Below are 26952 nucleotides of genomic sequence, written 5' to 3'. Positions count from 1 at the left end.
TAAAAATTACAAACATATTGAAGTTTAGAGGGAATAAAATACAAATTCCAATATACCCATCACACAGATTTCTTAGTTATTAAGGTTTTGCTACATTGTGCCATCTATCACTCCCCTTTCCATTCAGCTAAGTCTTCTTTTATTTATTTATTTATTTATTTTTGAGACGGAGTTTCACTCTTGTTCCCCAGGCTGGAGTGCAATGGTGTGATCTTGGCTCACCGCAACCTCTGCCTCCCAGGTTCAAGCCATTCTCTTGCCTCAGCCTCCCAAGTAGCTGGGATTACAGGCATGTGCCACCATGCCCGGCTAATTTTGTATTTTTAGTAGAGATGGGGTTGCTCCGTGTTGGTCAGGCTGTAACACCTCCAGTTTATAAAGGCACCAAATCACAGTCACATTTATACATTGTGTTAGAAGTGAAAACATGTATTTTCAGACACTACGTATACATGCCTTATACCTTCTTGCAATCAAAAGCTAGTACATCGTACATCAATTGTCATACTTAACAATTTTTTTTTTTTTTTTTTTGAGATGGAGTCTCTCTCTGTTGCCCAGGCTGGAGTGCAATGGCACAATATTGGCTCACTGCAACCTCCACCTTCTGGGTGGATTCTTGTGCCTTAGCCTCCCAAGTAGTTGGGACTTCAGGCAAGCACCACCATGCCAGGCTAATTTTTGTCTTTTTAGTAGAGACGGGTTTCCCCATGTTGGCCAGGGTGGTCTCAACCTCCTGACCTCAGGTGATCCCCCCGCAGGGATTACAGGCGTGAGCCACCATGCCTGGCCAAGGCCAATACTTAACAATTTTTAATAGAATGCTGTAGTATAATTTGCTTTTCAAGAATTCCCAAGAGGAATTCCTAAATTTACTAGTAATAGAAGTATCTTCAGGAAAGGGAATTTAAAGAAGCATCAATTTTAGGTAACCAGTATTCTGGGGTGTGCATTACTGGAAGGCTCACCTCTGGTTATATGGCCCAAACCAATTGTATATTCATCAAACTAAGCAGAACCAGCTTGTTCAGTGAAGTACGATCATTTTAAAAATGGGCATTAGAATTTTGAAGTTGGTCTGCTAACAGTGCTCAACATTTGTCTCTGCTTTCTGGAATTAGATAAACATATATATACACACATATATATATATACACATATATATATGTATATATATGTATATACATATATATATGTGTGTATATATATATATATATACACATATATATAAAACAAGCACTTACATTTTATTTGCAAAATAAAGGAGGCTTACTTTGGTTTTGGTTTTGTTTTTGAGATAGAGTCTTGCTCTGTCGTCCAGGCTGGAGGGCAGTGGTGTGATCATGGCCCCCTGAAACCTTGACCTGCCAGGCTCCCAGGCTCAAGTGATCCTCCTGCCTCAGCCTTCCAAGTAGCTGGAACCATAGACATGTGCCACCACATCTGACTAATTTTTTTTTTTTTAATTTTCTGTAGAGACAGGGTCTCCCTATGTTGCCCAGGCTGGTCTTGAACTCCTGGGTTCAAGCTATCCTTCTGCCTCAGCCTCCTAAAGTACTGGGACTGCAAGCAAGAGCCAGTGTGCCTGGCCAGGGAGGCTTACTTTGAATTTATAAGTATTTCTCTGGGTTTTGCTAGTTTTTATTTTTATTTATTTATTTAAAATTTTTTAAAAAATTATTTTATTTGAGATAGGATTTCACCCTGTTGCCCAGGCTGCAGTGCAGCCTTGACTTCCTGGACTCAAGCCATCCTCCATCCTCAGCCTCCCGAGTAGCTGGAACTACAGACCACACACTACCACACTCAACTAATTTTTAATTTTTTGAAGAGAAGGTGGTCCCACTATGTTGCCCAGGCTGGTCTCGAACTTCTGGGCTCAAGCGATCCTCCACCTTGGCCTCTCAAAGTGCTGGGATTACAGGCTTGAGCCACCATGCCCGGCCCTTTGCTTGTTTTTAAATAGTCATATATTTGTACACATGGCAGGATATTAGAAGGATATGAACTGAAAGTACTTTGGATTTTGTCAAAAGCAGGAAAAAAGTAAAGCCAGAAGTAAAGACACATCGAAGTGAGGGACCATCTTTGTAGTGGAGAGGGGTCGAACTTGGGAGTTAAGGCCAGCTGGGATTCAGATCTTGCTGTGCCATTTAATTGCTGTACCTTGTCTTGGGCAAATTCTTTAACAGCTCCATTTTTCCATTTCTTTCTTTCTTTCTTTTTTTTGAGATGGAGTTTTGCTCCTGTTGCCTGGGCTGGAGTGCAGTGGCGTGATCTTGGCTCACCGCAACCTCCGCCTCCCAGGTTCAAGTGATTCTCCTGCCTCAGCCTCCTGAGTAGCTGGGATTATAGGGCATGTGCCACCACACCCGGCTAATTTTTGTATTTTTAGTAGAGATGGGGTTTCACCATGTTGGTCAGGCTGGTCTCGAACTCCTGACCTCAGGTGATCCACCCACCTTCGCCTCCCAAAGTGCTGGGATTACAGACGTGAGCCACTGTGCCTGGACATTTTTCTGTTTCTTATGCTAAAAGCAGGAATGGTACTACTTTCCAATCCAGGGTGGCTGTAAAGATTAGAGATTATGTATGTAATGTGCTTAGTACAGCCTGACACACTGTAAACTTCCAACAGTGATCGCTGTGGTTATCTGCTGGTAGACAGGAAACAGAGTAGCCTAGGTAGCCATTTTGGTTGGTAGCTATTTTGGTTATAGCCAAAATTGGCTGAACAATTGCAATGGTTGGATGAAGAGTTTATATGAATGTCTGCATAGACAAGTGATTTTTTTTTTTTTCCAGCCTTGGCTACACATTAGACTCACCTGGCTGGGGTGGTGTTAGAGGGTGCTTTTAAAAACTATTGCGGCCCAGGACCCTACAAAGATTCTAGGTTTTTCTCTCTTTATGTGTGTGTGTGTGTGTGTTTAAGTTCTCCAGCCAAGATACAGAATAGTTTAGACCAAGTGACAGTTTGGAAGCTATCACTCCTGCTGGTAGCCTTGCCTTGATTTGTGAGTGAGCCACTGCATAACCCACACAACACAGGTGCTGATCTGATTCAACCCTAGTCAAAAAGTCTTATGGATTTTCCACAGTTTCCTGTACAAGTTGCCTCCTTGTGGGTTTTGTTCTTTACTCTTGTCTGCTCTCTCTGCCTTTTTTCTCAGAGGAAAGCAGGAGAAGGCAGATGAAATAAAAGGGAATAGAAAGATGGGGATGATCAATTGTTTCTTAGTCCTTTGAGCCATCTCAGTTAACACTGTCAGGACATTAGGCACAGACAAGAGATCGACAGGCAAGAGAGCTTTTCAGGGCAGCATGTAAGCGGCAATCAGCTATAATCAGTGAAAAAGGTTCTCTCCACGGACGTGAGGGTATTCTGTTAGCTTTTGCTACAGAGGAAAGAGAGAGAGAGCGTGCGCAATGTGACCACTTTTCAGAAGTTATAAGTAAGGAACCTCCAGGAGGAGCCTTCTTTGATTACAATGTGCTTTGTCAATTTTCAGTCTGAATGCTAGCATGCCTCTTCAAAGAAATGTTAGATTAGCACCACTCTTCTGTTATCCCAAAAACTCTGTAGAAATTATTAAATGTCCTTTTCAGTACAGGGAACGAGTCATAAACTAAACTTTTTTTTTTTTTTCTTTTTTGAGATGAAATTTCACTCTTGTCACCCAGGCTGGAGTGCAGTGGTGTGATCTTGGCTCGCTGCAACCTCCGCCTCATGGGTTCAAGAGATTCTCCTGCATCTGCCTCCCAAGTAGCTGGGACCACAGGCACTTGCCACCACACCTGGCTAATTTTTGTATTTTTAACAGAGATGGGGTTTCACCATGTTGGCCAAGCTGTTCTCCAACTCCTGGCCTCAAGTGATCCACCTGCCTCAGGCTCCCAAGGGGATTACAGATGTGAGCCACCATGCCTGGCTGAGTAAAATTTTAGGGAACAAATTGAGGAGGGAAAATGGCAACTTTTCATGAGACCTGGAAAAATAGATGGGAAGAGTGGATCAGTTGAGATTTCTATGGGACCTCGGTCATCCCATCCCCATAGTAATATATACCAAGGAAGAGCCAGGGTGAGGCCCTTTGTTAATTCAGACCTTTTGGCTGCAAGTAATAGAAACCTAATCCAAAATAGTTTAAGGGCTGGGCATGGTGGGGCGTGCCTGTAGTCCCAGCTGCTCAGGAGGCTGAGGCAGGAGGATCGCTTGAGCTGGGGAATTCGAGACTAGCCTAGGCAACATAGTGAGACTCCCATCTCTAAAAATAAAGAAAATTTTAAAAATAGCTTAAGGAATCAATCGACAAACGAATGCATCAGATTATATTTATACATATATATTTACCTAACTGGAAATTCCAAAGCATGCAGCATGACATGCTTTGGTCATCAGGACTGTTTTCCTCTATATGTTTTCTGTGTTGGTTTTATTTTCTACCATTCCTGAGGAAAACCTATAGCAGTCTTATCTGCAGGATGAGAAATTCCCCCAAAGGACTCTGATTCACCCTCATGGTACCACACCTGGACCTGTCCCTGGCTTCTGGGGCTTGGAGGGGTCTGTTATTGGTAGACTTGGGAAGGTGAGTGCACAGGAGAAAGCACATATGGGCTACGCCTGAGAGCCCTCTCCTCGATGCGGTGCTTTGTTGATCTCTGATTTAGGAATCTCCACATCCTACCCCACAGACTCAGTTGCCCCCAAAGCTGAATGACACCTTGTTCCTTGCCCTCCCACAGATTACTGACTCTCCGGATTATCTCTGTACAGCTGAGCCACTCGTTACGTGGTAGATTTAGCAAGATATTGCTCTGAGGACACTAAGTATTTGACTTGTCTCTACTGACAAATTTTATCATTTCTTGTTTTCACCAAGGGGAAGCCATTTCTAAATATCTAGTCCTAGAAATTAGCATAGAAGTGCAGGAAAGTTCTGATCAGAAGGGACTCATGTTAACATTATCTCACTGCTTTATTTCAAGAGTAAGAAAACCTCTGAAGCAATGACTGGGGAGGTGGGGGATAAATGCAACATGCCATTCTGCCGTGTATTATAATTATTGAGAACTTGTTTTGTCTTTTCGAGTCATCTGTAAACTTGTTGTAAGTTCAATTTTGTGTCTCTGTTACCTGGTATCACATAAAAGGGGGTCAATAAATATGTGTCTATTGAAGGAAGAATCAAGGATTTCTGACCATTGTTCTTTGGCAAAGTTAGAATTATCAGTTGAAATTCACAGTATTAACCCCAAGACATCAACATTAGTTTGTTATACAATAAATTTATTATAATTAATATCCTTTATTTTTGAGACAGGGTCTCACTCTGTTGCCCAGGCTGGAGTGCAGTGGTGCGATCTTGGCTCACTGCAACCTCTGCCTCCCGGGTTCAAGCAACTCTTGTGCCTCAACCTCCGGAGTAGCTGGGGTTACAGGCATGCGTCACCATGCCCATCTAATTTTTTTTTTTTTTTTTTTTTGAGACAGGGTCTCACTCTGTCACCCAGGCTGGAGTGCAGTGCCAGCCACTGCAACCTCCGCCTCCCAGGTTCAAGCAGTTCTCCTGCCTCAGCCTCCCAAGTAGCTGGGATTACATGTGCCCACCACCATGCCTGGCTAATTTTTGTACGTTTGGTAGAGACAGGGTTTCACCATGTTGGCCAGGCTGGTCTTGAACTCCTGACCTCAGGTGATCTGTCTGCCTTGGCCTCCCAAAGTGCTGTGATTACAGGTGTGAGCCACCATGCCAGGCCAAAACATATAAATTTTATTTTTTGCATTCCTGGGGCTCTTTGTGAAGAAAGAATTTCACATTCTTTGAGCACTTGCCATGTGCCAAGTGTTCTATGGACACATTGTCTTACTGAAGTCTTACATCCACCCCAGAATGCCTTCTTCCTCCTTCTCAACCATGAAGAGAATTAATCCCTCCTGCCTCCTTAATGCCACCTGTCATGGCCTTTATCACACTGCATTGGAATTTGTTTGCATTTCTATATCTCCTACTACACTATGAGTTTTTCAATGACAGTCTACGTGTGTCATTCAGGTTGTAACCTCGGCACCCAGCTCATAGGGGGAATCCTATAAATATTTCTTAAAACTGGGTATTATGTGATCTTCATTTGACAAAGTTGACATCGTAGGCTTGCCTGGGGTTCCTAAGTGGAAAGTGACAGGGCTAGTTTTTGAGCTTCTCTGTGCCACACTCCAAAGCCTGTTTTCTTTCTGTCTCCTTTGCTTAATGTTTGCTTTGTTTAGCTTGGTTGCTTGGGAATATTGGAAAGCAACACTGAGATAATGAGGGTGATGGAGGAGGGGAAGCGGAAGGGGAAGATGCAGGGGAGTTGCTGCCTGCTGAGGCTGGGAAGGGAGGCTAATTATGCATTGCTCAGTTAAGCAATGCTCCAGCCCCCTGATTCCCATCCTCATCACACTGCACACTCGTGTGTGCGCGTACACACACACACACACCATCAGGGACAGGTCACGGTGGGAGTGCTGAGTGAACAGGGACCAGGGAAGCATTTTCTTGGAAAGCTATTCACTGTGAGAACAAAGAGCTGGGACACAAAGCCAGGCAGCCATTGGGGCATAAAAACTGTGTCATAAGCCGGGCGCGGTGGCTCACGCCTGTAATCCCAGCACTTTGGGAGGCTGAGGTGGGCAGATCACAAGGTCAGGAGATCGAGACCATCCTGGCTAACACGGTGAAACCCCATCTCTACTAAAAATACAAAAAATTAGCCGGGCGTGGTGGCGGGCGCCTGTAGTCCCAGCTACTCGGGAAGCTGAGGCAGGAGGATGGCGTGAACCCGGGAGGCGGAGCTTGCAGTGAGCCGAGATCGCGCCACCGCACTCCAGCCTGGGCGACAGAGCAAGACTCCGTCTCAAAAAAAAAAAAAAAAAAAAAAAAAAATTGTGTCATAAGGAAACTTCTCTGTAAGATAATTCTGCATGGTGAGGTTTTTAGTGATAAGGTTCTAGTCTGAAGTGAAATTAGTGGAGAACATGGAACATGGGCATCATGGCATCCACAGCTGCATGCCTGAGCTTTGTTCCTTGGAAACAATGATTGGAACAGGAGAGGTGTCACGGGAGCCTTTGAAATGTGCCCTTCTGAAGTGGAGGGTAATAAGTGGCAGCGTCTGCCATACTTCTCCCACTCTCCCAAAGTGTGACTTCATTATTTTTTTCTTTTCTTTACTTTTTTTTTGGACACAGGGTCTCGCTCTGTCACCCAGGCTGGAGTGCAGTGGCACATTCACTGCAGCCTCAACCTCCGGGGCTCAAGTGATTCTCCCACCTCAGCCTCCGAAGTAGCTGGGACTACAGGCGCATGCCCCCAGGCCTGGCTATGTTTTTGTATTTTTCATAGAGATGAGGTTTCGCCATGTTGCCCAGGCTGGTCTCGAACTCCTGAGCTCAAGTGATCTGCCTATCTCTGCCTCCCAAAGTGCTGGGATTACAGGCCTGAGCCACCGTGCCTAGCCTTTTTTTTTTTTTTTCTTCAGGTTCAGGTTTTAAACCAGAACCTTTATGGCATGACTATATCACTGAAATTCTTAAGATAAGCTGGATGTTGCAGTAGCTGCCTTCTTGGGTTTATGTGTTGTTCTTTCACAGAATCCATGCCTGAATCTGCAGTATGCAATTTTTAGGCGCCCCATATGATCAGTCCTGGTGGTGTTTCAACTTTTAGCCTTGATACTTCAGTTACACTTTCTCTTGCACTTGGCAATGTAGCCACATTTGCCACAGGTTGACTTCTGAAGGTGGTAGGCTTCAGAGCCACAGCGGTGGCACATCGTGTGCATCTTATTGCGATGCTTTCCAGACGATGACGTTCCCTTTGTCATTTGGCTCCTGCAGCTGAGACCAAAGAGTGTGTGTAGCTTTAGAGAAATGTCTGTTCAGACTCTTTACCTATCTTTAAGTTGGGTTATTTGTCTTATTCATTATTGAGTTGTAGGAGTTCTTTATATATTCTAGATACAAGGCTGTTATCAAATATACATCTGCAAATATTTTCTCTCATTTTGTAAGTTGTCTTTCCTTTCTTAATGGTGTCCTTTGAGAAACAAAGCTTCCCATTTTGACAAAGGACAATTTCATTATTTTTTCTTTTATTGCTGTGTTTATCATATTTGAAAGGTATCATATCTAAAAGGCTGCTGCCTACCTGAGCTAAGGTCATGAAGATTTATACCCATGTTTTCTTCTAAGAGTTTTACAGTTTTAGCTCTTATGAGGTGGTTGATCTATAATGATTTAATTTTTGTATATGATATGAATTAGGGGTCCAACTCTATTCTTTTGCATTGTGGATATCCAGTTATTAAAGCATAATTTCTTCAAAAGACTATTCCCATCAGATAGTCTTGGCACCCTTGTCCGGAATCGATTGACCACACATACATGTTTTGGGTTTTTTCCCTGAACTCTCATTTCGAATCTATTGTCCTATGGCCATCCTTATGCCAGTACCACGCTGCCCACCCTCCCCGCACCTTATGGTTTTCCCCTAAGATTTCTGCACCCTATACACTGTCTCGTTTACTGTAGCTTTGTAGTAAATTTTGAAACCTGGAAGGGTGAGTCCTTGAGCTTTGTTCTTCTTTTTCAAGTTTGTTTTGGCTATTCTGGGCCCCTTGAATTTCTGTAGGAATTTTAGGATCCATTTATCAATTTTTTTTCCCAGAAACTAGCTGAAATTTTGATGGGAATATTGTGTTGACTCTGTAGATCAGATCGAGGAGTATTGTCATTTTAGCAGTATTAAGTCTTCTATTCATGAACAAGCAGTGTCTTTCCATTTATTTAGATTTTTTTTCTCTCTTTTTTTTTTTTTTTTGAGACAGAGTCTCACTTGTCAGGCTGGAGTGCAGTGGCGCGATCTCTCCTCACTGCAACCTCCACCTCCCGGGTTCAAGTGATTCTTATGTCTCGGCCAGGCGCCACCACACCCGGCTAATTTTTGTATTTTTAATAGATGGCCTAGATCTTTGATTTCTTTGAACAATGTTTTGTAGTTTTAACACTTGTATTATTTTTGATGCTATTGTAGATGAAATTGCTTTGTTAATTTTATATTTTAGTTTGTTCGTTGCTAGTAGATAGAAATTATAATTGATTTTTCTATATTGCTTTTATGTCCTGCAACCTTGTTGAACTTGATTATTAGTTCTAATAATTTTTTAATGGATTCCTTAGGTTTTTTACATGTAATTGACTATGTCATCTATGAACAGAGTTTTATTTCTTCCTTTCCCATATGGATCCCCTTTCTTTCTTTTTTTTTCTTTTTTCTTTTTTCCTAATTATCCTGGCTAGAAACAAGTACAATGTTGCATATAGAAGTTGTGAGAGTGCAAATCCTTGTTGCTGTTCTTCATGGGGAGAGCATTCAGTCTTTTTCACATTAAGTGTATTAGTCATGGGTTTTTTGTAGATGTTATTTATCAGATTGAAGAAGTTCCCTTCTGCTTTAATATGTTGTGTTTTAGTTATGAAAGGTTGGTGCAGTGTATCAAATGCTTTTCTGGCAGCTATTCAGATTACTGTGTATAGTTTTTGTCTTTTGTTGATATGATGTATTGCATTGATTGATTTTCATCTGTTAAGCTATCTTGCATTTCTGGGTTAAATCAGACTTGGTCATGTTGCTGAATTCAGTTTATTAGTATTTAGTTGTGTATTTTTAAAAAGTCCGTATGCATAAGACATATTGATTTGTCATTTTCTGATATCTTTGTCTGTATTTTCTATGCATGTAATACTGGCCTCAATGGGAAGTGTTCTAGTCCCTTCTATTTTTTGGAAGAATTTGTGAAGGATTGGTGGTAATTAGACTTTAAAACATTTGATAGAATCCTCCAGAGAAGTCGTCTGTTCTTGGGCTTTTCTTTGTGAAAAATTTTTATGTTACAAATTCAGCGTATTTACTTATAAGTCTATTCGGATATTCTATTTCTTCTTGAGTCTATTTTGGCCCTTTGCATCTTTCTAGGAATTTCTCCTCTACATGTAGGTTATCTAATTTGCTGGCATATAATTGTTCATAGTATTTCTTTGCTATCCTTTTTATTTCTAGAAGGTCAGTAGTGATGTCACTTCTCTTATCCCTGAGTTTATTAAGTTGAGTCTTTTCATTTCTTTGTCATTCTAGCTAGTGGTTTGTCAATGTTGTTGCTCTTTTCAAAGAACCAACTTTTGGTTTTATTAACTTTTATTTTGTTTTTATAGTCCGTATTTGCTTTATTCCCACCTAAATCATTATTATTTCCTTCCTTAATCTGTTTCAGATTTATTTTGCTCTTCTTTTTTCTGGCTTCTTAAACTGAAAGCTTAGATTGTTTACTGTATTTTAACTGTTATCTCCATTCCCCCAAGCTCCATTTTACAGGACAGTTTGTGAGTATGAGTGACCAATGCTGAAACAGTCAGGGCATGCAAACTTTCTCCTTTGGGGACAGAGTTACAGGGCAACTGAATACATGACGGGGGCATACAGAGTACAGTTGACACAGCTCTTTCATTATGGTGCAGTCCATATAGCATTGTGATTCTGGGGCAAAAACTTGGACTCTGGGGTTTGGGAACCTGGATATGAATTCTACATCTGCCACCTAATAGTTGTGAGACTTTGAACACTTATTTAGTCTTTGTAAGCCTCAGTCTCCACATCTGCAACATAGCAGAAAGATAATTAGTACCTCATAGGATTGTTGTGAGGATTAAATGAAATAGCATATGTGAAGCACCCAGAACTGGTGGTAACAACTGTTCAATAAAGATTAACTATTCTAATCTGGTTGTTGTTGTTAGGTCAGATGGGCCTTTGCTGAGTCAACTCCATGTAAAGTAGCTACAGAGCTTGTTGTTGTGTTTCCATTAGTTTGTACCTCTTTGCCAATCATCTATGAACTCTCCTGTATGTACTACCAGGGTGGACCTCACCTGCATTTGCTACCAGGTGCTGAGATACACTTCTCACTGCGGTTGCAAAGCTCAGGATGTTATTTCCAAATGAGCTCTTTTCTCAGACCAATTGCTGGCCTTGCTTATTTGATCATCCACCGATATTACAATGATGATATGAGAACAAATGAAGGTATGAGAAGAAAATATTTTCCTAAACAAATTTGAGACATGCTTGGGGTGGAAGTACCATAAATTATGAAAATGATACTCACTGAAAAGTTCTAATTTTCATTTTATAGCATCTCAAGTTCTCCCCCTTCCCCCCCACCCTTTTTTTTTCTTTTGAGACAGAGTCTCGCTCTGTCACCTAGGCTGGAGTGCAGTTGTACAATCTCGGCTCACTGCAACCTCTGCTCACTGCAGCCTCTGCCTCCCGGGTTCAAGTGATTCTTGTGCCTCAGCCTCCTGAGTAGTGGCAATTACAGGTGCGCAGCACTACACTGGCAAATTTTGTAGTAGAGACTGGGTTTTACCATGTTGGCCAGGCTGGTCTTGAACTCCTGATCTCAGGTGATCCACCTGCCTTGGCCTCCCAGAGTGCTGGGATTACAGGTGTGAGCCACTGTGCCCAGCTTCTCTCTCTCTTTCTTTCTTTCTCTCACCCCTAACTCTTATTAATCCCTTTCATCAAAAGCTTCACTAAAGAACAGAAAGGATGTGCGTTCCGTTTTTTCCCTCCTTTGGCCCTGTAGGTGCAGAGAAATTACAAAATACTAGGCTATACATAGGGGAAAAGTGAGAAAAATTCATTAGCATATAAATTGATAACCAGCTTTCTTTGGTATATCCATCAACATGAATTTTATCCAAGTAGATTTATTTTTTTGGAAGACTAAATTTAGTGTGAATAATCAATAATATGTTAATAACAATTAAATTTGATTTATCTCTTCATACTTGGGGCTTGCCATTCTTATTCTTTGTGTAGCTATGCTTACGAAGTGTTATGCCAGGATGTGAAAGGTGAGCACAGAGGGGTGCTTAGTTGACTGTCTGGTTTTTGATAAAAAAAGAAATGATGAGGCCAGGCATGGGGGCTGATGCCTGTTATCCCAACAATTTGGGAGGCCAAGGCGGGTGGCTCACTTGAGGTCAGGAGTTCAAGACCAGCCTGACTAACCAGGTGAAACCCTGTCTCTACTAAAAAATACAAAAATTAGCTGGGCATGGTGGTGCGCACCTGTAGACCCAGCTACTCAGGAGGCAGGAAAATCACTTGAACCCGGGAGGTGGAGTTTGCAGTGAGCCGAGATCGCGCCACTGCACTCCAGCCTGGGCGACTGAGTGAGACTCCATCTTTAAAAAAAGAAAAGGAAAGAAAAGAAAAGAAATGATGATGTAGAGCTGAAATTACCAACATCATCAGATGGAGGAATCCTTGAGGAAATCTGAATTCCCAAGACGCCAATTCCTTTGGGGTCTTTTTTGTTGCTTTCGGTTCCATCTGCCAATCCCCATGAAGGCTCCACTGAGTCTAAAAGAGCTAACAGATGACCCTTGACCATCCTAAGGTTGCTCATTGTGTCTGTCCCTCTTGGGGGAGCACAGAGAATAATTTTTTGTGGCTACTGAAATCTTAGGACTCTTCCAGTTTAAGTAAGTCTTAAAGAAATACTGGCCTTGACTTTAGGATCCAAAATAAACCTGAATCCTTGTGAGTGTCTAGACAACAACTATAGAAAACAGCAACAATCAGAGATCACCTGACAGTTAAGAACTGGCTAAAAATGTTTGCACATTACCAAGATCAAGTAACATATAAATTACCCAGAGACATAGAATGAATGTTGCATAAATGCCTTTGTTATTAAACAGTACGTGTGCTCTGTTGAATCATAGTTACATGGGGGAAGTCCTTCTGCCTGAACTTCTAAATTTATGGGAATCACAGTCAAGGTTGCTCAATCCATGTGCCCTCTACCCAACCCTCACCCCATTTCCTCTAAAGATCCTCTACTGGGGGTAAGATTTTACAACTTCCATTTAAATCTGTGATGGGGTTTCACCATATTGACCAGTCTGGTCTCGAACTCCTGACCTCAAGTCATCCACCCACTTTGGCCTCCCAAAGTACTGGGATTACAGGCATGAGCCACCACACCCAGCCCAAATTTAAAAATTTTTGCTGATATAGTAGGACTCACTGTTTCGATTTCTATCTATTTTAATCAGACAAAGTTTGATTTGAATAAAGTTGAACTATTTTCATGTTTATTCATCGTAGAATCTTGTTTTTCTGCAAACTGCCTGCTCATATCTTTGCTCATATGTATTGTGTTGTATTTTTTTGTTGATACGGAAGCACTCTGGCATATTAAGGAAATTGACTCTTTAATGACACACTCCTAATTGTAGTTTGTCTTTGATTTTGTTTTAATAAATGTTTTAAAATTCCATTTAATGCTCAGTTCTTGGAAAAAGGAAGAGTGATTGGGACCAATGTTTAGTTCAATTTGAAATTCAGATAAATAATCAGTTTCTTCCTTAGCTACTGTATTTAGTTTCTAAACTCTTCACACTAAGCTCTTTTTTTTTTTTGAAACAGGGTTTTGCTCTGTTGTCCAAGCTAGAATGCAGTGGTCCAAATATGGCTCACTACAGTTGGAGCTTCCGGGCTCAAGCAGTTCTCCCACCTCACACCCCCAAGTAGTTGGGACTACAGGCGCACGCAACCATGCCTAGCTAATGTTTGGTTTTTTTTTTTTTTACACAGATGGGCTTTTGCCATGTTGCCCAGGCTGGTCTCAAACTCCTGGACTCAAGCAATCTGCCCACCTCAGCCTCCCAAAATGCTAGGATTACATGAGTGAGCCACCCTACCCGGCCTATTTTCTCTTTATAACAGTATATTCTCATATTAATGTGTTGTCCCAATTTTTAAAATTGTCTATTTGAGTAATTATCCAGAATCATGACTGACACTACCATTTTCATTAATACTTGAGATCAAAGTAATTCTCACTTAATTCTTATAGTAATTTCACCTGACACTCGGGGACTGGTAATTTTAGCATTGGTGTTTCTAAAAACATACTGTGATAAGCTGCTCCATCACCATGTATTTGGTTTCTTTGTCTATAAAACTAAAGCCAGAGAAATGAGGTGCTTGACAAAGCACTGAGGTGTCAAGGGGCACATACAGATTTCAAATTGGAATCCTGGAACAAACATGGTAGGAGAACAGAAGAGGGTCCCATCTGCATATTCTTACTGCTTAGATACAGCAGCTGTCGGCTTGGCTTTCCTTTATCCTGACTTTCCAGAGTTGTTCACCAAACAGGTAACAAGATTGAGCTTTAAGTCTTTATTTCATAATGATTCTTCATAAATTAAATTATCTTATGACTTACGGCTCCATGTTGTAAGTAAAAAGTCATTTGACCAACTGTTTGGAATTCTTGTCAATAACAATTATTGAGCACCCATGTTAGTGAATTTCTGTGTGTGTGCACTGGGTGGTGAGAAAAGGTTGAGAGCAAATACCTTGGGTATACTTTGTAAGGAACCATAATCAGCTTGTCATGCAAACATATGACAACTGTGCAAACATTTTTTACAAGAGACAGTCTTAACAAAAACAAAAAATAAAAAGAAAACAAACAAAAAAAAGAGACAATCTTAAACTTTGTGTATAAGCTTTAATTTTCAAATGTAGAATCAGAAGCATTGCTGTTTAGGCAATGTTGTGATGAAACAGGAATCAAATTTGATCCCAAATGACAAATACACAATTGCCAAATATCTAGAAAAGAAGAAATGCTGAAGTGGTGTGGCAGTGAGTAAAGTTGTGTTGAGCAAGATAGATACCTGGATTAAAAAAATCCTTCTGGAGGAAGGTGATTCTAGAAGAGAGTTACAAAGGAAAATAAGAATCTGGTAGATAGAGAAGGAAGGAAGGTAGTCTTGGAGATTTTGTGTGTAGCTGTGTATCTGTTGAGGTTGAAGGGAACAAAGGGAAATTATGCAGTGATTTGTAATCATAAGTTAACCAGAGATTTGCAGCTCATGATCAAAAGCATGCAATGTTGTGGATGACCAAGGATCACCTCAAATTCCCTTCATGGGAGTAACATGATCCCAACCATACCTAAGGAAAATGGTTCATCCTACTGCTTTCAGGATGGTTAGCAGGGAAAGGTGTCAGCTAGGAAACCCAACGGGTGGGGGTGGGAGGTTGTGCATGGTTAGTGCTGAACTAAATCAGGAAGAAAGGAAAAGAAAAGAATTGGCAGAATGTAATGATGGGTCGAAATGGAGAGAATGAGGGACAGAACAAATAGGTTCGTTTTATCAAATCATTAAAATTTTGCTGATCAAAGTCATATATGTTACAGATATTTAACATACATGTATTACATATGTATTTTAATCACCCATATTCATATTCTTACTCTCCAGAGACAACCACTGTCAATATTTTGTTATATTTTTCTACATTCGATTACTATAATATCAGTAGAAATTGTACCCTACATAAAGTTTTCTCTATTCTCTTTTTTCTTAAGCTCACATATTGTGAACCTTTACTCATGACATTAAATTCTTCATAAATGTAATTTTTAGTGGCTAGTGTGTCACCATTTATTTAACCATTCCTATAAGGATTGTTTCTCAATGTATTATAAAGAATTCTGAGATAAATATCTTTGGATGTAAACATGATTTTTTTCTTATTTCTTAAGGATAGATTTATAATAACATCATTGCTAAGTAAAAAGAATAAACATTTCCAGGCTCTTCAAATACACTGTGCAATTTCTTTTTTAGAAGGGTTTTGATGCTTTCATACTTGTTTTACTGAAGTGTGACACTTAATCACTATTAAGTATTTTAGCTAAATTTATTGGTTGATTAAAAAGTGATAGTGTATTGTATTGTACTGTATTGTATTGTATTGTATTTTTGTTCTTTTGAGATGGAGTCTTGCTCTGTCAGCCAGGCTGGAGTCCAGTGGCACAATCTCAGCTCACTGCAACCTCTGACTCCCGGGTTCAAGCAATTCTCCTGTCTCAGCTTCCCGAGTAGCTGGGATTACCGGCGTGAGCCAATGCACCTGGCTGCACACCAGTGATCTTAAAAAACAGAAAAGCAGATCACAGCGCTTCTCTGCTCAGAATCCTCCAATCAACCAAGGAGAACTTGAAGTCCTCTCCTGGGTGTTATAACGCTCCCATCTGACCCCTGCCTGTCTCGCTCCCTCTGCTTCCGCTGCCCCGCCCCTTTCTTCTTGTTCTGTTCTTCAGGGACTCCTCTGCCTGTCACCATCCAATCTTCGGGGTCTAGAACAAAGCCACGCGTAGTAGGATCAATAGCCATTGTTGAACGATTGAGTGACTCTTGCAACCAATTCAAAATTGAATGCCTTGCCAAGTTACCATTTGCTCATGGAAAATCAGGCTCATTGTGTCGAAACGATTTGCTTCACTAGCATTTTATGTTGTTCTTTTTCCTGAGCTTATACTCCTCGCTAATTTTAGCATCCCATCTAAACTGATCAGCCTTGGAGTTGACCTTTTAAAGATGTTCTCGTGTTTCTAATTTCACCTGTAATCATTAATAGCGTAACCAGTATTTATAGATCCATCGCAGCTAAAGTTTTAGTGTTTGATTTTTTTCGAATGATTTCAATTATTTCCATATTGCTTTCAAATTTCTTTAGAATGTCTACTTTTATTTTTCAAAAAATAAGAGCTCCCTTTTCAAAGTGGTAAAATAATATGTTGAACAGGTAACTAGGCTTAAATAAGAACTGAACCACAAGGTCTTAAGAAGAAAAGTTTTCAAAGATTTTTAGACTCCACATAACTCATTTAGTTACTTGCCAGCTTATCAAGCTCCTGAAAAATTTCCGTTTCCTGGCTGATTATAAAATATGTCTAAGGTTTATTCCAATTTTAGGAATACTCAATTCTTGAAATAAGGAACATTCTTCAGGAAAGAGGTGTTTTACTTTTTAAATCACAAAGTAAACAAATACAGAGAATACAGATTTTGAAGTGTAGGATTTTGTGATTGCCTCTGTTTGTAACCTAATGCAATTGTAAATAAGAATGCAGGCTAGGCCAGGTGCTTACACCTGTAATCCCGGCACTTTGGAAAGCAGAGGCAGGTGGATTACCTGAGGTCAGGAGTTCAAGACCAGCCTGGCCAACATGGTGAAACCCCACCTCTACTAAAAATACAAAAATTAGCCGGGTGTGGTGGCATGAACGTGTAGTCCCAGCTACTTGGGAGGCTGAGGTGGGAAAATGGCTTGAACCGGGGAGGCGGAGGTTATAGTGAGCTGAGATCGCGCCACTGTGCTCCAGCTTGGGCAACACAGTGAGACCCTGTCTCAAAAAATTAAAAAACTAAGATAAAAAAGGGAATGCAGGCTAGTTATACCTCCTCCAGGAAGCTTTCCCCATGGACTCTGATCTATCTTAGCAATACTCTTCACCTGATTGTGGTGGCTCCCATTGTCTGGATAGCACATGCTGTTCCATTTCTGTGTATTCTATATGTTGTAATTATCAGACATTTAATGATCTCTCCAAGAGGATTATTAGCTCCCAGTTAATAGAAATCACATCATGGCCAGGTACGGTGGCTCACACCTGTAATTTAATAGAAACCACATCATGGCCGGGCGCAGTGGCACATGCCTGTAATCACAAGTACTTTGGGAGGTCGAGGCTGGTGGATCAGCTGAGGTCAGGAGTTTGAGACCAGCGTGGCCAACATGGCAAAACTCCATCTCTATTAAAAATACAAAAAGGCTGGACGCGGAGGCTCACGCCTGTAATCCCAACACTTTGGAAGACCAAGGCGGGCGGATCGCTTGAGGTCAGGAGTTTAAGACCAACCTGGCCAACATGGCAAAACCCTGTCTCTACCAAAAATATAAAAATTAGCTGGGCATGGTGGCGCACACCTGTAATCCCGGTTACTCTAGAGGCTGAAGCAGGAGAATTGCTTGAACCTGGGAGGCAGAGGTTGCAGTGAGCCGAGATCATGCCACTGCACTCTAGCCTGGGCAACAGAGCGAGACTCCGTCAAAAAAAAAAAAAAAAAGCCACATCATGATCCAGGTCTTTGACTGCACTTCCCCAGGGCTTGAGTACATCTCAAAAATAATAATAATAATAATAATAATAATAATAATAATAATAATGCAAAAATTAGCAGGGAATGGTGACATTCACCTGTAGTCCCAGCTACTCTGGAGGCTGAGGCAGGAGAATTGCTTGAACCTGGGAGGCAGAGGTTACAGTGAGCCAAGGTCACGCCACTGCACTCCAGCCTGGGTGACAGAGTGAGACTCCATCTCAAAAAAAAAAAAAAAAGAAAGAAAGAAACAACATATGATCCAGGTCTTTGACTGCACTTCCCCAGGGCTTGAGTACATCTCGGGATATTATAGAAAGTGCTCCTTAAACACCAGTTGGAATGGAAGAGCATAGTACTTGATAAATCCAGAATGTTAGGGGATTTTTGTGGCAATTTTGAGGAAATTATTAAAATATCATTTGATTATTAAAGAGTAAAACTCACAAAATACTTGGCAAAACCACACACTTCCTGAGCCCTTGTTAACCTGACTGCCTTGTTCCTCCTGGCTCAGGAGGAAATATATCTACTTTTCACATTATGACAATGTAGCTGGCTTTTCCTTAGCACAAGTGGAAGAAAAGGCTATAATGTTACACATGATATGTGACTTGGTAATAGGTGTCTTCTCTCCACCAGCATTCAGTATGTATTCTGAACTTCCTCTTTTTAAGATTAAGAAGTCTGTTAAAACTACCACAGAATCTATTAGGTAAATACTAATAATTACTTAGCTTATCAGATGCTACATTTTACTGTGTTAGAGGGACAGACAGAAAGGGATCGCCATAAAATCTAGCAGGTTTCTAAGAATTAATGAAGAGTGCTGCCTCGGGTAGAGGAAGGGCTTAGAGAGAAAATGCAAAGAGAATTCTCTTTAGATTCAAATTAGATTTTGTGGCTTTCTTAACTTATGGTTTCATTCATTGAACATTAAAGGGTTTCCTACTTAGCTCCAAAGATGCCATCTCAAAGTTCCAAAGTTTTTCTGGGTTAGTACAGAAGTTCCTGTCCCTGGCAGGCTGACAGAGCAGCAAGGTGAAACATGGGTAGGTAGATAGAGAGGTAGCTAATTAGGAGGAAAGAAAGAAGATTATCTACTTAGCTTGAGGCGGTAAAGTGTGATCTCTAAGAGCCAGAATGCCTGGGTTTGAATCCTCACTCCACTACTTATTTGCTGGCTGTTGGTCTTGGACCAATTACTTTATTTCTTGTTTTCTCATCTATAAAACGGAGATGAGGCTGAGCGCGTGGCTCACGGCTGTAATCCTAACACTTTGGGAGGCCGAGGCAGATGGATCACCTGAGGTCAGGAGTTCGAGACCAGCCTGACCAACGTAGTGAAACCCTGTTTCTACTGAAAATACAAAAATTAGCCAGGCATGGTGGCGGACACCTGTAATCCCAGCTACTCAGGAGGCTGAGGCAGGAGAATCACTTGAACATGAGAGGTGGAGGTAGCAGTGAGCTGAGATCACAGAACTGCATTCCAGCCTGGGCAACAAGAATGAGACTCCATCTCAAAAAAAAAAAAAAAAAAATGGAGATGATACTAGTACCTGCCTCAACCTATGTATGGGGGTTGCATGTGTTAATATATGTGAAACACTTAGAACAGTGCCTGGTGAAGGACAAGGGCTGTATGTAGGAGTTAGCTATAGTTATTTTATTACAGGTGGAGGTGATGAATAATTTTAATCTTTAAAACAGTTGTACCTCTGGGACACAATGGTGCAGCTATAGTCCCAGCTACTTGGGAGGCTGAGGGAGGAGGATCACTTGAGCCCAGGAGTTCTAGACCAGCCTGAGCAACATAGCTAGACTCTATCACAAAACAAAAATGAGTAAATAAACCAAGGGTGCCAATTGAGAAGGTACCATTTTATTTATATTTATTTATTTATTTATTTATTTATTTATTTATTTATTTATTTATTTATTTTTGAGACAGGATTTCACTCTGTCATCCAGTCTGGAATGCAGTGATGCAGTCATGGCTCACTGCAGCCTCAACCTCCCAGGCTCAAACAAGCAATTTTCGCGAGTAGCTGGGACCACAGGCATATGTCACCATGCCGTGCTAATTTTTTTATTATTTGTAGACATGGGGTCTCACTGTGTTCCCCAGGCTGGTCCTGAACTCCTGGGCTCAAGCAATCCTCCTATCCTGGCCTCCCAAAGTGCTGGGATTGTAGGCATGAGCCACTGTATCCAGCCTACCATTTTAAATTTTAAAAGGACAGCCCACAGATCCTTCCTAATGTCCAGATAAGGAACACTCATTTCAGATATGACAATGTCCATTGTTTAATTCTTCCTTCTCTGTGACTGTTGATGCTATAATAGCATAATAGACAAATTAACCGAAAGAAAATACTATGGTGCTTTAATCATATAGGCTTGTGGATATTGCTTTATATTTCATCTGTTTTTCAATACCGGTTAATTAGCTTCTTAGCCAGCTATTATTGCTGATACCACCAATACAGTTATGTGATTTCATTATCAGTGTTTGACACCTTTTCAGGTGAAGGCTACCATCTGAATGTCTATGCGCACACATACGTGCAATTTCTTTTATGCTTTAGTCATGTGTTAATACAATAAACAGTTTCAGCAAAGGCTTGAAATTCTAAATAGTGTCAAATATACTTGTGGAAAATGATGTGCTACTACTATATACAAAAGCAAATACACACATAATCTTTGCATTGGCTATATCTTAGCTTTTAGATAATTAAACTAAAAAGTAGGCTGGGCATGGTGGTTCATGTCTAATCTCAGCATTTTGAGAGGCCAAGGCAGGCAGATCACTTGAGCCTAGCAGTTCGAGACCAGCCTGGGTAACATAGCAAGACCTGTCTCTAAAAATAATAAAGTAATAACTAATAATAATAACTCTCTTACCAGGATGCTGCAGTGGCCTTAATAGAGCCTATCTAAAATAGGCCACATAATCATGTCTTACTATGCTCCATTTCTTCCTCTCCTGGACCTGAGTCCTGTTTCTTACTCCTTTTTCCAAATCTACCTCAGAGCTTATCTCATCCCAGGCTTCTATTTTGCGTCTGTACTTTTTTTTCCTTTTCTCCACAGCCTCAGACCTCAGAACTGCCTGCTGTCACTCTACTCTAAATCAAAGATGCTTTGTAAAAGACAAAGGATCACTCCTCCAGGGATGATTTAAGCTTGTTGCAAGCCAGAACTATACAGAAGTTAATGTGGCCGGGTGTGGTGGCTCAGGCCTATAATCCCAGCACTTTGGGAGGCTGAGGCAGGTGGATCACCTGAGGTCGGGAGTTCAAGACCAGCCTGACCAACATGGTGAAACCCCGTCTCTACTAAAAATACAAAATTATCCGGGCATGGTGGCGCATGGCTGTAATCCCAGCTACTCGGGAGGCTGAGGCAGGAGAATCGCTTGAACCCAGGAGGCGGAGGTTGCGGTGAGCCAAGATCGCGCCACTGCACTCCAGCCTGGGTAATAAGAGCAAAACTCTGTCTCAAAAAAAAAAAAAAAAAAAAAAAAGAACATGCCACATGGCTCATGTGGCGTGACTTTTCTACTGTGATGCACATGTGCCTATACAGAGGGCTGTGTAGTAGGAGCCACTTTTACTATCAGTAGAAGGGGTGACTTGCTTTTTCTGTGTACTTTTCTATATTTTTTGACTTTGTTAAAACTAGTGTGTTTATGTGCATGTATTTTTTAAATTAACTTTGTTCAAAGCCAAGGCAGGAAAAATTTGCTCATTTTTTGTTTAGGGCAGCCCATAATTGTAATTGTTGTTTTCAGGTATTCAGTGAAAAATTGCTTTCTCCTTACCCCCTTAGTCTTAAAATTCATCATCCTGAGATGGTTTATTTCCTATGTTTTTGCCTAAGTTATTTTTTGGTAGCATTTGGTATAGGAGCACACGTGCACACACTCACACCAAACCTCAATCTCAGAATACTCTCTAATGCTTAAAACATGCCAGAACTTTTTCTTATATAATATACTAAATTACTCTTATAGAAAAACAGACTTTCTGAGTCCCATTTGTAGTCGAGAGGAATTTAAATTTGTCTAAAATCAGTAGTTTTTGAAAACACTGCCTTAGTAACTGACTGCTTCAGAGTTCCTTCAGCCAGAACATAGCGATTTAGTTTTATATAATATTTAACATAGTTATAATCTTAGACTTGTTTTGGATTTTGACCCTATGTTAACTTGTTGATAATTTATAGTCACTGTCGATAGCTATTATTTTATCTAGGAGTAATAAAACTGTCTTTTTAAAAAATATATGCGTAGATGAATAGATTGAAAATGTTCTTGTCGTCCTTCTGGCCGTTTTTGTTTGTTTGTTTTTTGAGACGGAGTCTCACTGTATTGCCCAGGCTGGAGTGCAGTGGCACCATCTTGGCTCACTGCAACCTCCGCCTCCCAGGTTCTAGCGATTCTCATGCCTCAGCCTTCCGAGTAGTTGGGATTACAGGAGCCCACCACCACGCCCGAGTCTCGAACTTCTGACCTCAAGTGATCCACCCGCCTCCGCCTCCCAAAGTGCTGGGATGACAGGCATGAGCCACCACAGCCGGCCCATTCTGGTCTTTTTACTTCCAACTCTGGCTCCTTCCAGTTACTAAGGTTTAACTGAATAAGGTTAACGATGATACAGTGATGACTCAGGGAAAACTGGGGACCACATTTTTTTGAAATTTTTGTTTTAGGAGGAGTTAGTTTCTCCTTCCTCTCTTGATGTGCTGCAGAGCTCACTTTAATCCTGATGTAGAGGACACAGAAGTCACATTGCTTTCAGGGCCTCCTCCAGGCAACTTCAGCTCCCTTTTCCTCTAACCTCCCAATTGCCTGAACTGACAAACTCAGCCTCCAGAGAGACTTTCGATGAGGTTCCATCCCATAACTGCCTGAAAAGGAGTGTATTTACTCAGCTTAAGTGCCTCAGGTTCTCCTGATCTGTTGTTGTGTACAGATGGTTTTATTACCATAAATCCTGCTGTACTGCCTGCTTCTCTTTCATTCTATGCCTCTTCTACTTGTCTCCACTTCTTATGAGTAAATCAATTTCTAGCTCCAAACTGATAAAGTAAAATAAGGTGAGGGTTTGGTTCATGTGTAATTTTTTCCTATTTTTTTTCTCCCAGACTGATCATCATAAACATGATTGTTGACAGTCTTTTAGACACAGGGTACTTAACCAAAGTTACCTACCCCAGATATAATGAGAAGGGGAAAAAGCAACACTTGCTAAAAATGTAACATTTCTAAGAAATCCTAGTAACACTTTTTGAGTACTTTCTATATGCCAGGAGCTTTTCTAAACACTTTACATTTATTTATTTATTTAATCCCAACAGCCTAGACAAGGTGGGCATTATTGTTTTTTATCTCTGCATGTAGCTGTACAAACGTAATGGGCATCTATCTGGTTCTAGGATGGTGGATTTCGAAAAATCATTTGTTTCCTTACGGTCATTATTTGGGTTTGAATAAAATATTTCTGTTAAATGTCCTCCTCTATGAAGTGGCAAAGCTTTTGTCTTCTTGAGCCTTCCCCAAATCCATCAGTTACAGTAGGGTTTCCATTCCGTTTCAGGTTGCTGTTGAGCATTATCTTTGTGGCAGTTTTAACACCTCCCTTCTTTCTGTACCACCCACTCAAGCTCATTCCAGGTGCCCTTAGCAAATGACTCCCAAGGCATTAAGTGGCCAAAGCTCATTTCGTTGACCAATGAGGAGCCCTGTGCCATGTATAACAGAGTTACACAGCTCCTGGTATTGGGAGCGAAGGTTGCTTAAGCAAAGCTTTCATTACAGTTAGCCTGTCGCATCCAGATCAAGATTGGAAAGGTAGGGGACACCTTATTTGTTTTAATTGAAGAGAAGAAGAGGTAATTGTGTTTGGTTAAAGCAATTTAGATCAGACCAGATAAACAAATGATCCATATTGTTTGTTTTTTAATTGAAGACCCCCCCCCCAAAAATTGGAAGTTGGTAAGAATTTCAACTGCTGCACAGTCTGCCTTACCAGCAGTAAAACCAAAATTCTTAAGTTAAAAACATTTTCTAAAAAATCAGTTTTTCTAACAGCTTTTCACTTTATATGCTTGAAAAATCTAGATCTTCACAGTATTGTTGTTGTTTTATAGTTTCCTGTTATTTAAACTATGGGGTAAGAAGCAGGAATTTATCAGCAGTGTTGCCCATATTTGATTTTTAAAGCCATTTCAGAGTCAGTGTTTAGAGAAGGAAATTATAATTTTAAGATGTGATAATTAAAATAAGGAAAAATTAATGGAATTAGCTTTATGATAATTAGCATATAAAGGTTGACAATGATGACATTTCCTCTCAGAGTAAAGTTCTTGTATAAGAAGACTTTTATGATTGTTTTCAAACCAATAGTTAAATTTATGAAATGGAATTATTTAGGTGTAGGTTATATGCTTTAAAGTATTAACATTAGTTTCACTTTCATTATAAATAATTGTTTAGTTATATTTTATATGGTATTCAAAATTTGTTTTAATATTAACTCAAATGACCAGAGAAGTGGAATCTTTAGTCATTTCTGTCTGGCAATGGAGCAATTTGAATAGCATTTGAAGTAGAAGCTAATCTTTTAAAGAAAAATACTCTTCTCTCTTAATGAACCCTTCTCCCTTCTCATTATGATGAATCAATGTTGCAACAAAATGTATATGTGAGAAATGCATATTCTTATACTTATTTATTAGCCTACATCTGATATTTAGTGTCAAAAGATAAGTTTAGGTTCAAAGAAAAGTGTAACTGGTTTTCCCTGATTGCTTTTTTTCCAAAGGTGGCTTAATATGGGTTTGTATTTTATAACAGAGATTAGGTAATACGTTTATTTTAAAATGTGACAAATGAGAGATGGCACCATTTGATTAAAAATGTATTTAAATATTTTGTTTTAAACTCTACTTTGGTCTAATTTGTAAAGAAAATTTTTTAATGTACATATCACAAAGTATTAAATATCCAAGAATTTCAGTTATTGCAGATTCTGTTTTCTTATTTTGACATATTCATTTAAAAAGACTTGCATCCTGAAATTGTATACTTGTATTAGATTTGTTCCAAATGCCTTTTTGTAAGATGTCTGCCATTCTCAAGATCATCGTTATTTGTGTCTTTTACTCTAGATGACTCTCTGGGGGAGGTGGGTGTTGGGGGCGACCAACAGTCACAGTGTTAACTATTCACGATGGAGAACACTTGCTAGCCACCTTGTCCTGTATAAGTCAATGCTGCTTCTCAGTTCCAAGCTAAGGTTCAAAGGTTTAGACTAACTTCACAGATCAGAGGTCAGGTACGAATTGCTGCAATTTGTAGTTCAATTCTGCCGATATGACAGAATTTCACAGCTATGATGATTGCTTTTTTCCACTTCTGCACAGAGGCCAGGCTGGGCAGTTAACAGCGTAATTTGTACAAGTCAGCCCTCAGCACCCAAGTTTAATGAGTAACTAACTGGTGCCTTAGGTTTCACTGGTACAAGGTGCATATTATAAAAAGGGTCAAATGTCAGTGCACAAAGACGGAGTGGGGAGGGGCATGATAATCTCATCACCACCATCTGTGAATCATATGTAAAGATTCAGTAATTTGTGTTTATTTGTAAAATTATATTTCCACTGTAAGAATGTTAGTATGTTCATTTTCTTTGCTATTTGAAAGAGGTAGATAATTTTGTTAGGTGTTAGCAGGAAACAACTGTCTGATTAGAGATTATTAACTAAGCAGTAGAAAGTGAAATTGCAGTTTTGTTTACTCATTTTGTGGGGTCTCTGAGTCCTCAAAAACTTTCTAAAGTGTGATAGTTTTTTAAGAAGCTAGGAAACAAGTCAGAACACCAGATATTTCTGATCCCATGATATTTATGCCTATCTGATATTCTCTATTCGTCACCCAAAAAGTTGAACTCCTATCTATATTTCTAACCTAGGTTGAGAATATCATTTACTGTTTAAAGCTGAATATTGGGGTTCTTGAAAAAATTCCTACCTGGTAGGCCTTAACAATTCATGAATTTGCCATTCAGGTTTAACTCCTCATGTTGACTCTGAAGCTGTAATATATAATGCATATAGAATCATTTGTCATTTTTGTTATAGCACAGATTTCAGTTTTCTACTCTTCCAAATTGGAATGCAGCAGCAATTGGATTCTTCTGTAGAAGGCCTAGGGTTTGAACCCCAGCTTCTTCACTTCCAGCTAAGGGACCTTAACAAATGGGCAGCCTTGTTATACCTCAGTTCTGGCATCTCCAGAATGAGTAGAATCATAGATCTTGCTTCATGAGGTTGTAGCAATGATTAAATAAGACGGTGTATGTGGAATGCTTAGTGCCATACCTGGTGCATGATAAACATTCAATGAATGTTGATGGTCATTACTATTATTAATATTACTATGTTACTTAGGTTGTGAGTTCACCTAGCCTACAACATATACCATCTCAATTTGGTTTAGACTTGGTCTTGGCTGTGTTCATTTCATGAGGGACATTGTCGGATGTGGCATAGGATAAGGTGATTTGGGATTGTTTCAGGATGTATTTCTTTTGAATGTCATAGGGAAGCTTATAAAATTCCTCCATTTCAAGTCTAGCACTCTTTTAGATGCTATCTTTTTTCTTTAGCTGATTTGCTGTCACATGGCAAAAACTATAAAAGGGGATAAATCCAAATTATCTGGTTTCCTTTGAGAGCTCCTTTATTCTGCCAAGCAGTGAAAAACATTTGAGTTTAAAAAAAAAATCCATAAATGATACCTTACCAGTGGGCTAAATTCTATACTTGTTTATATATATATTACACTTACTAGAATTCATGCT

General features: G+C 40.1%; 2 protein-coding genes across 18 annotated transcripts in view; one reads left to right on the top strand and one right to left on the bottom strand.

Annotated features, from left to right (window-relative positions):
- RBM47 (RNA binding motif protein 47) overlaps positions 1–26952 on the top strand; it is a 208647-nt gene that overhangs the window by 132579 nt on the left and 49116 nt on the right. The window lies entirely within an intron of this gene.
- Positions 7576–7869, bottom strand: LOC109026468 (large ribosomal subunit protein eL37-like). Its single transcript, XM_055384836.2, is given in 1 exon segment — positions 7576–7869. A coding segment is annotated over 1 exon segment (294 nt).

The sequence above is a fragment of the Gorilla gorilla genome, chromosome 3 (assembly GCF_029281585.2).
Source record: "Gorilla gorilla gorilla isolate KB3781 chromosome 3, NHGRI_mGorGor1-v2.1_pri, whole genome shotgun sequence".
NCBI lineage: Eukaryota > Metazoa > Chordata > Mammalia > Primates > Hominidae > Gorilla > Gorilla gorilla.
The sequence above is the reverse complement of the archived record's forward strand: the minus strand, read 5'-3'. Positions and strand labels throughout refer to the sequence as shown.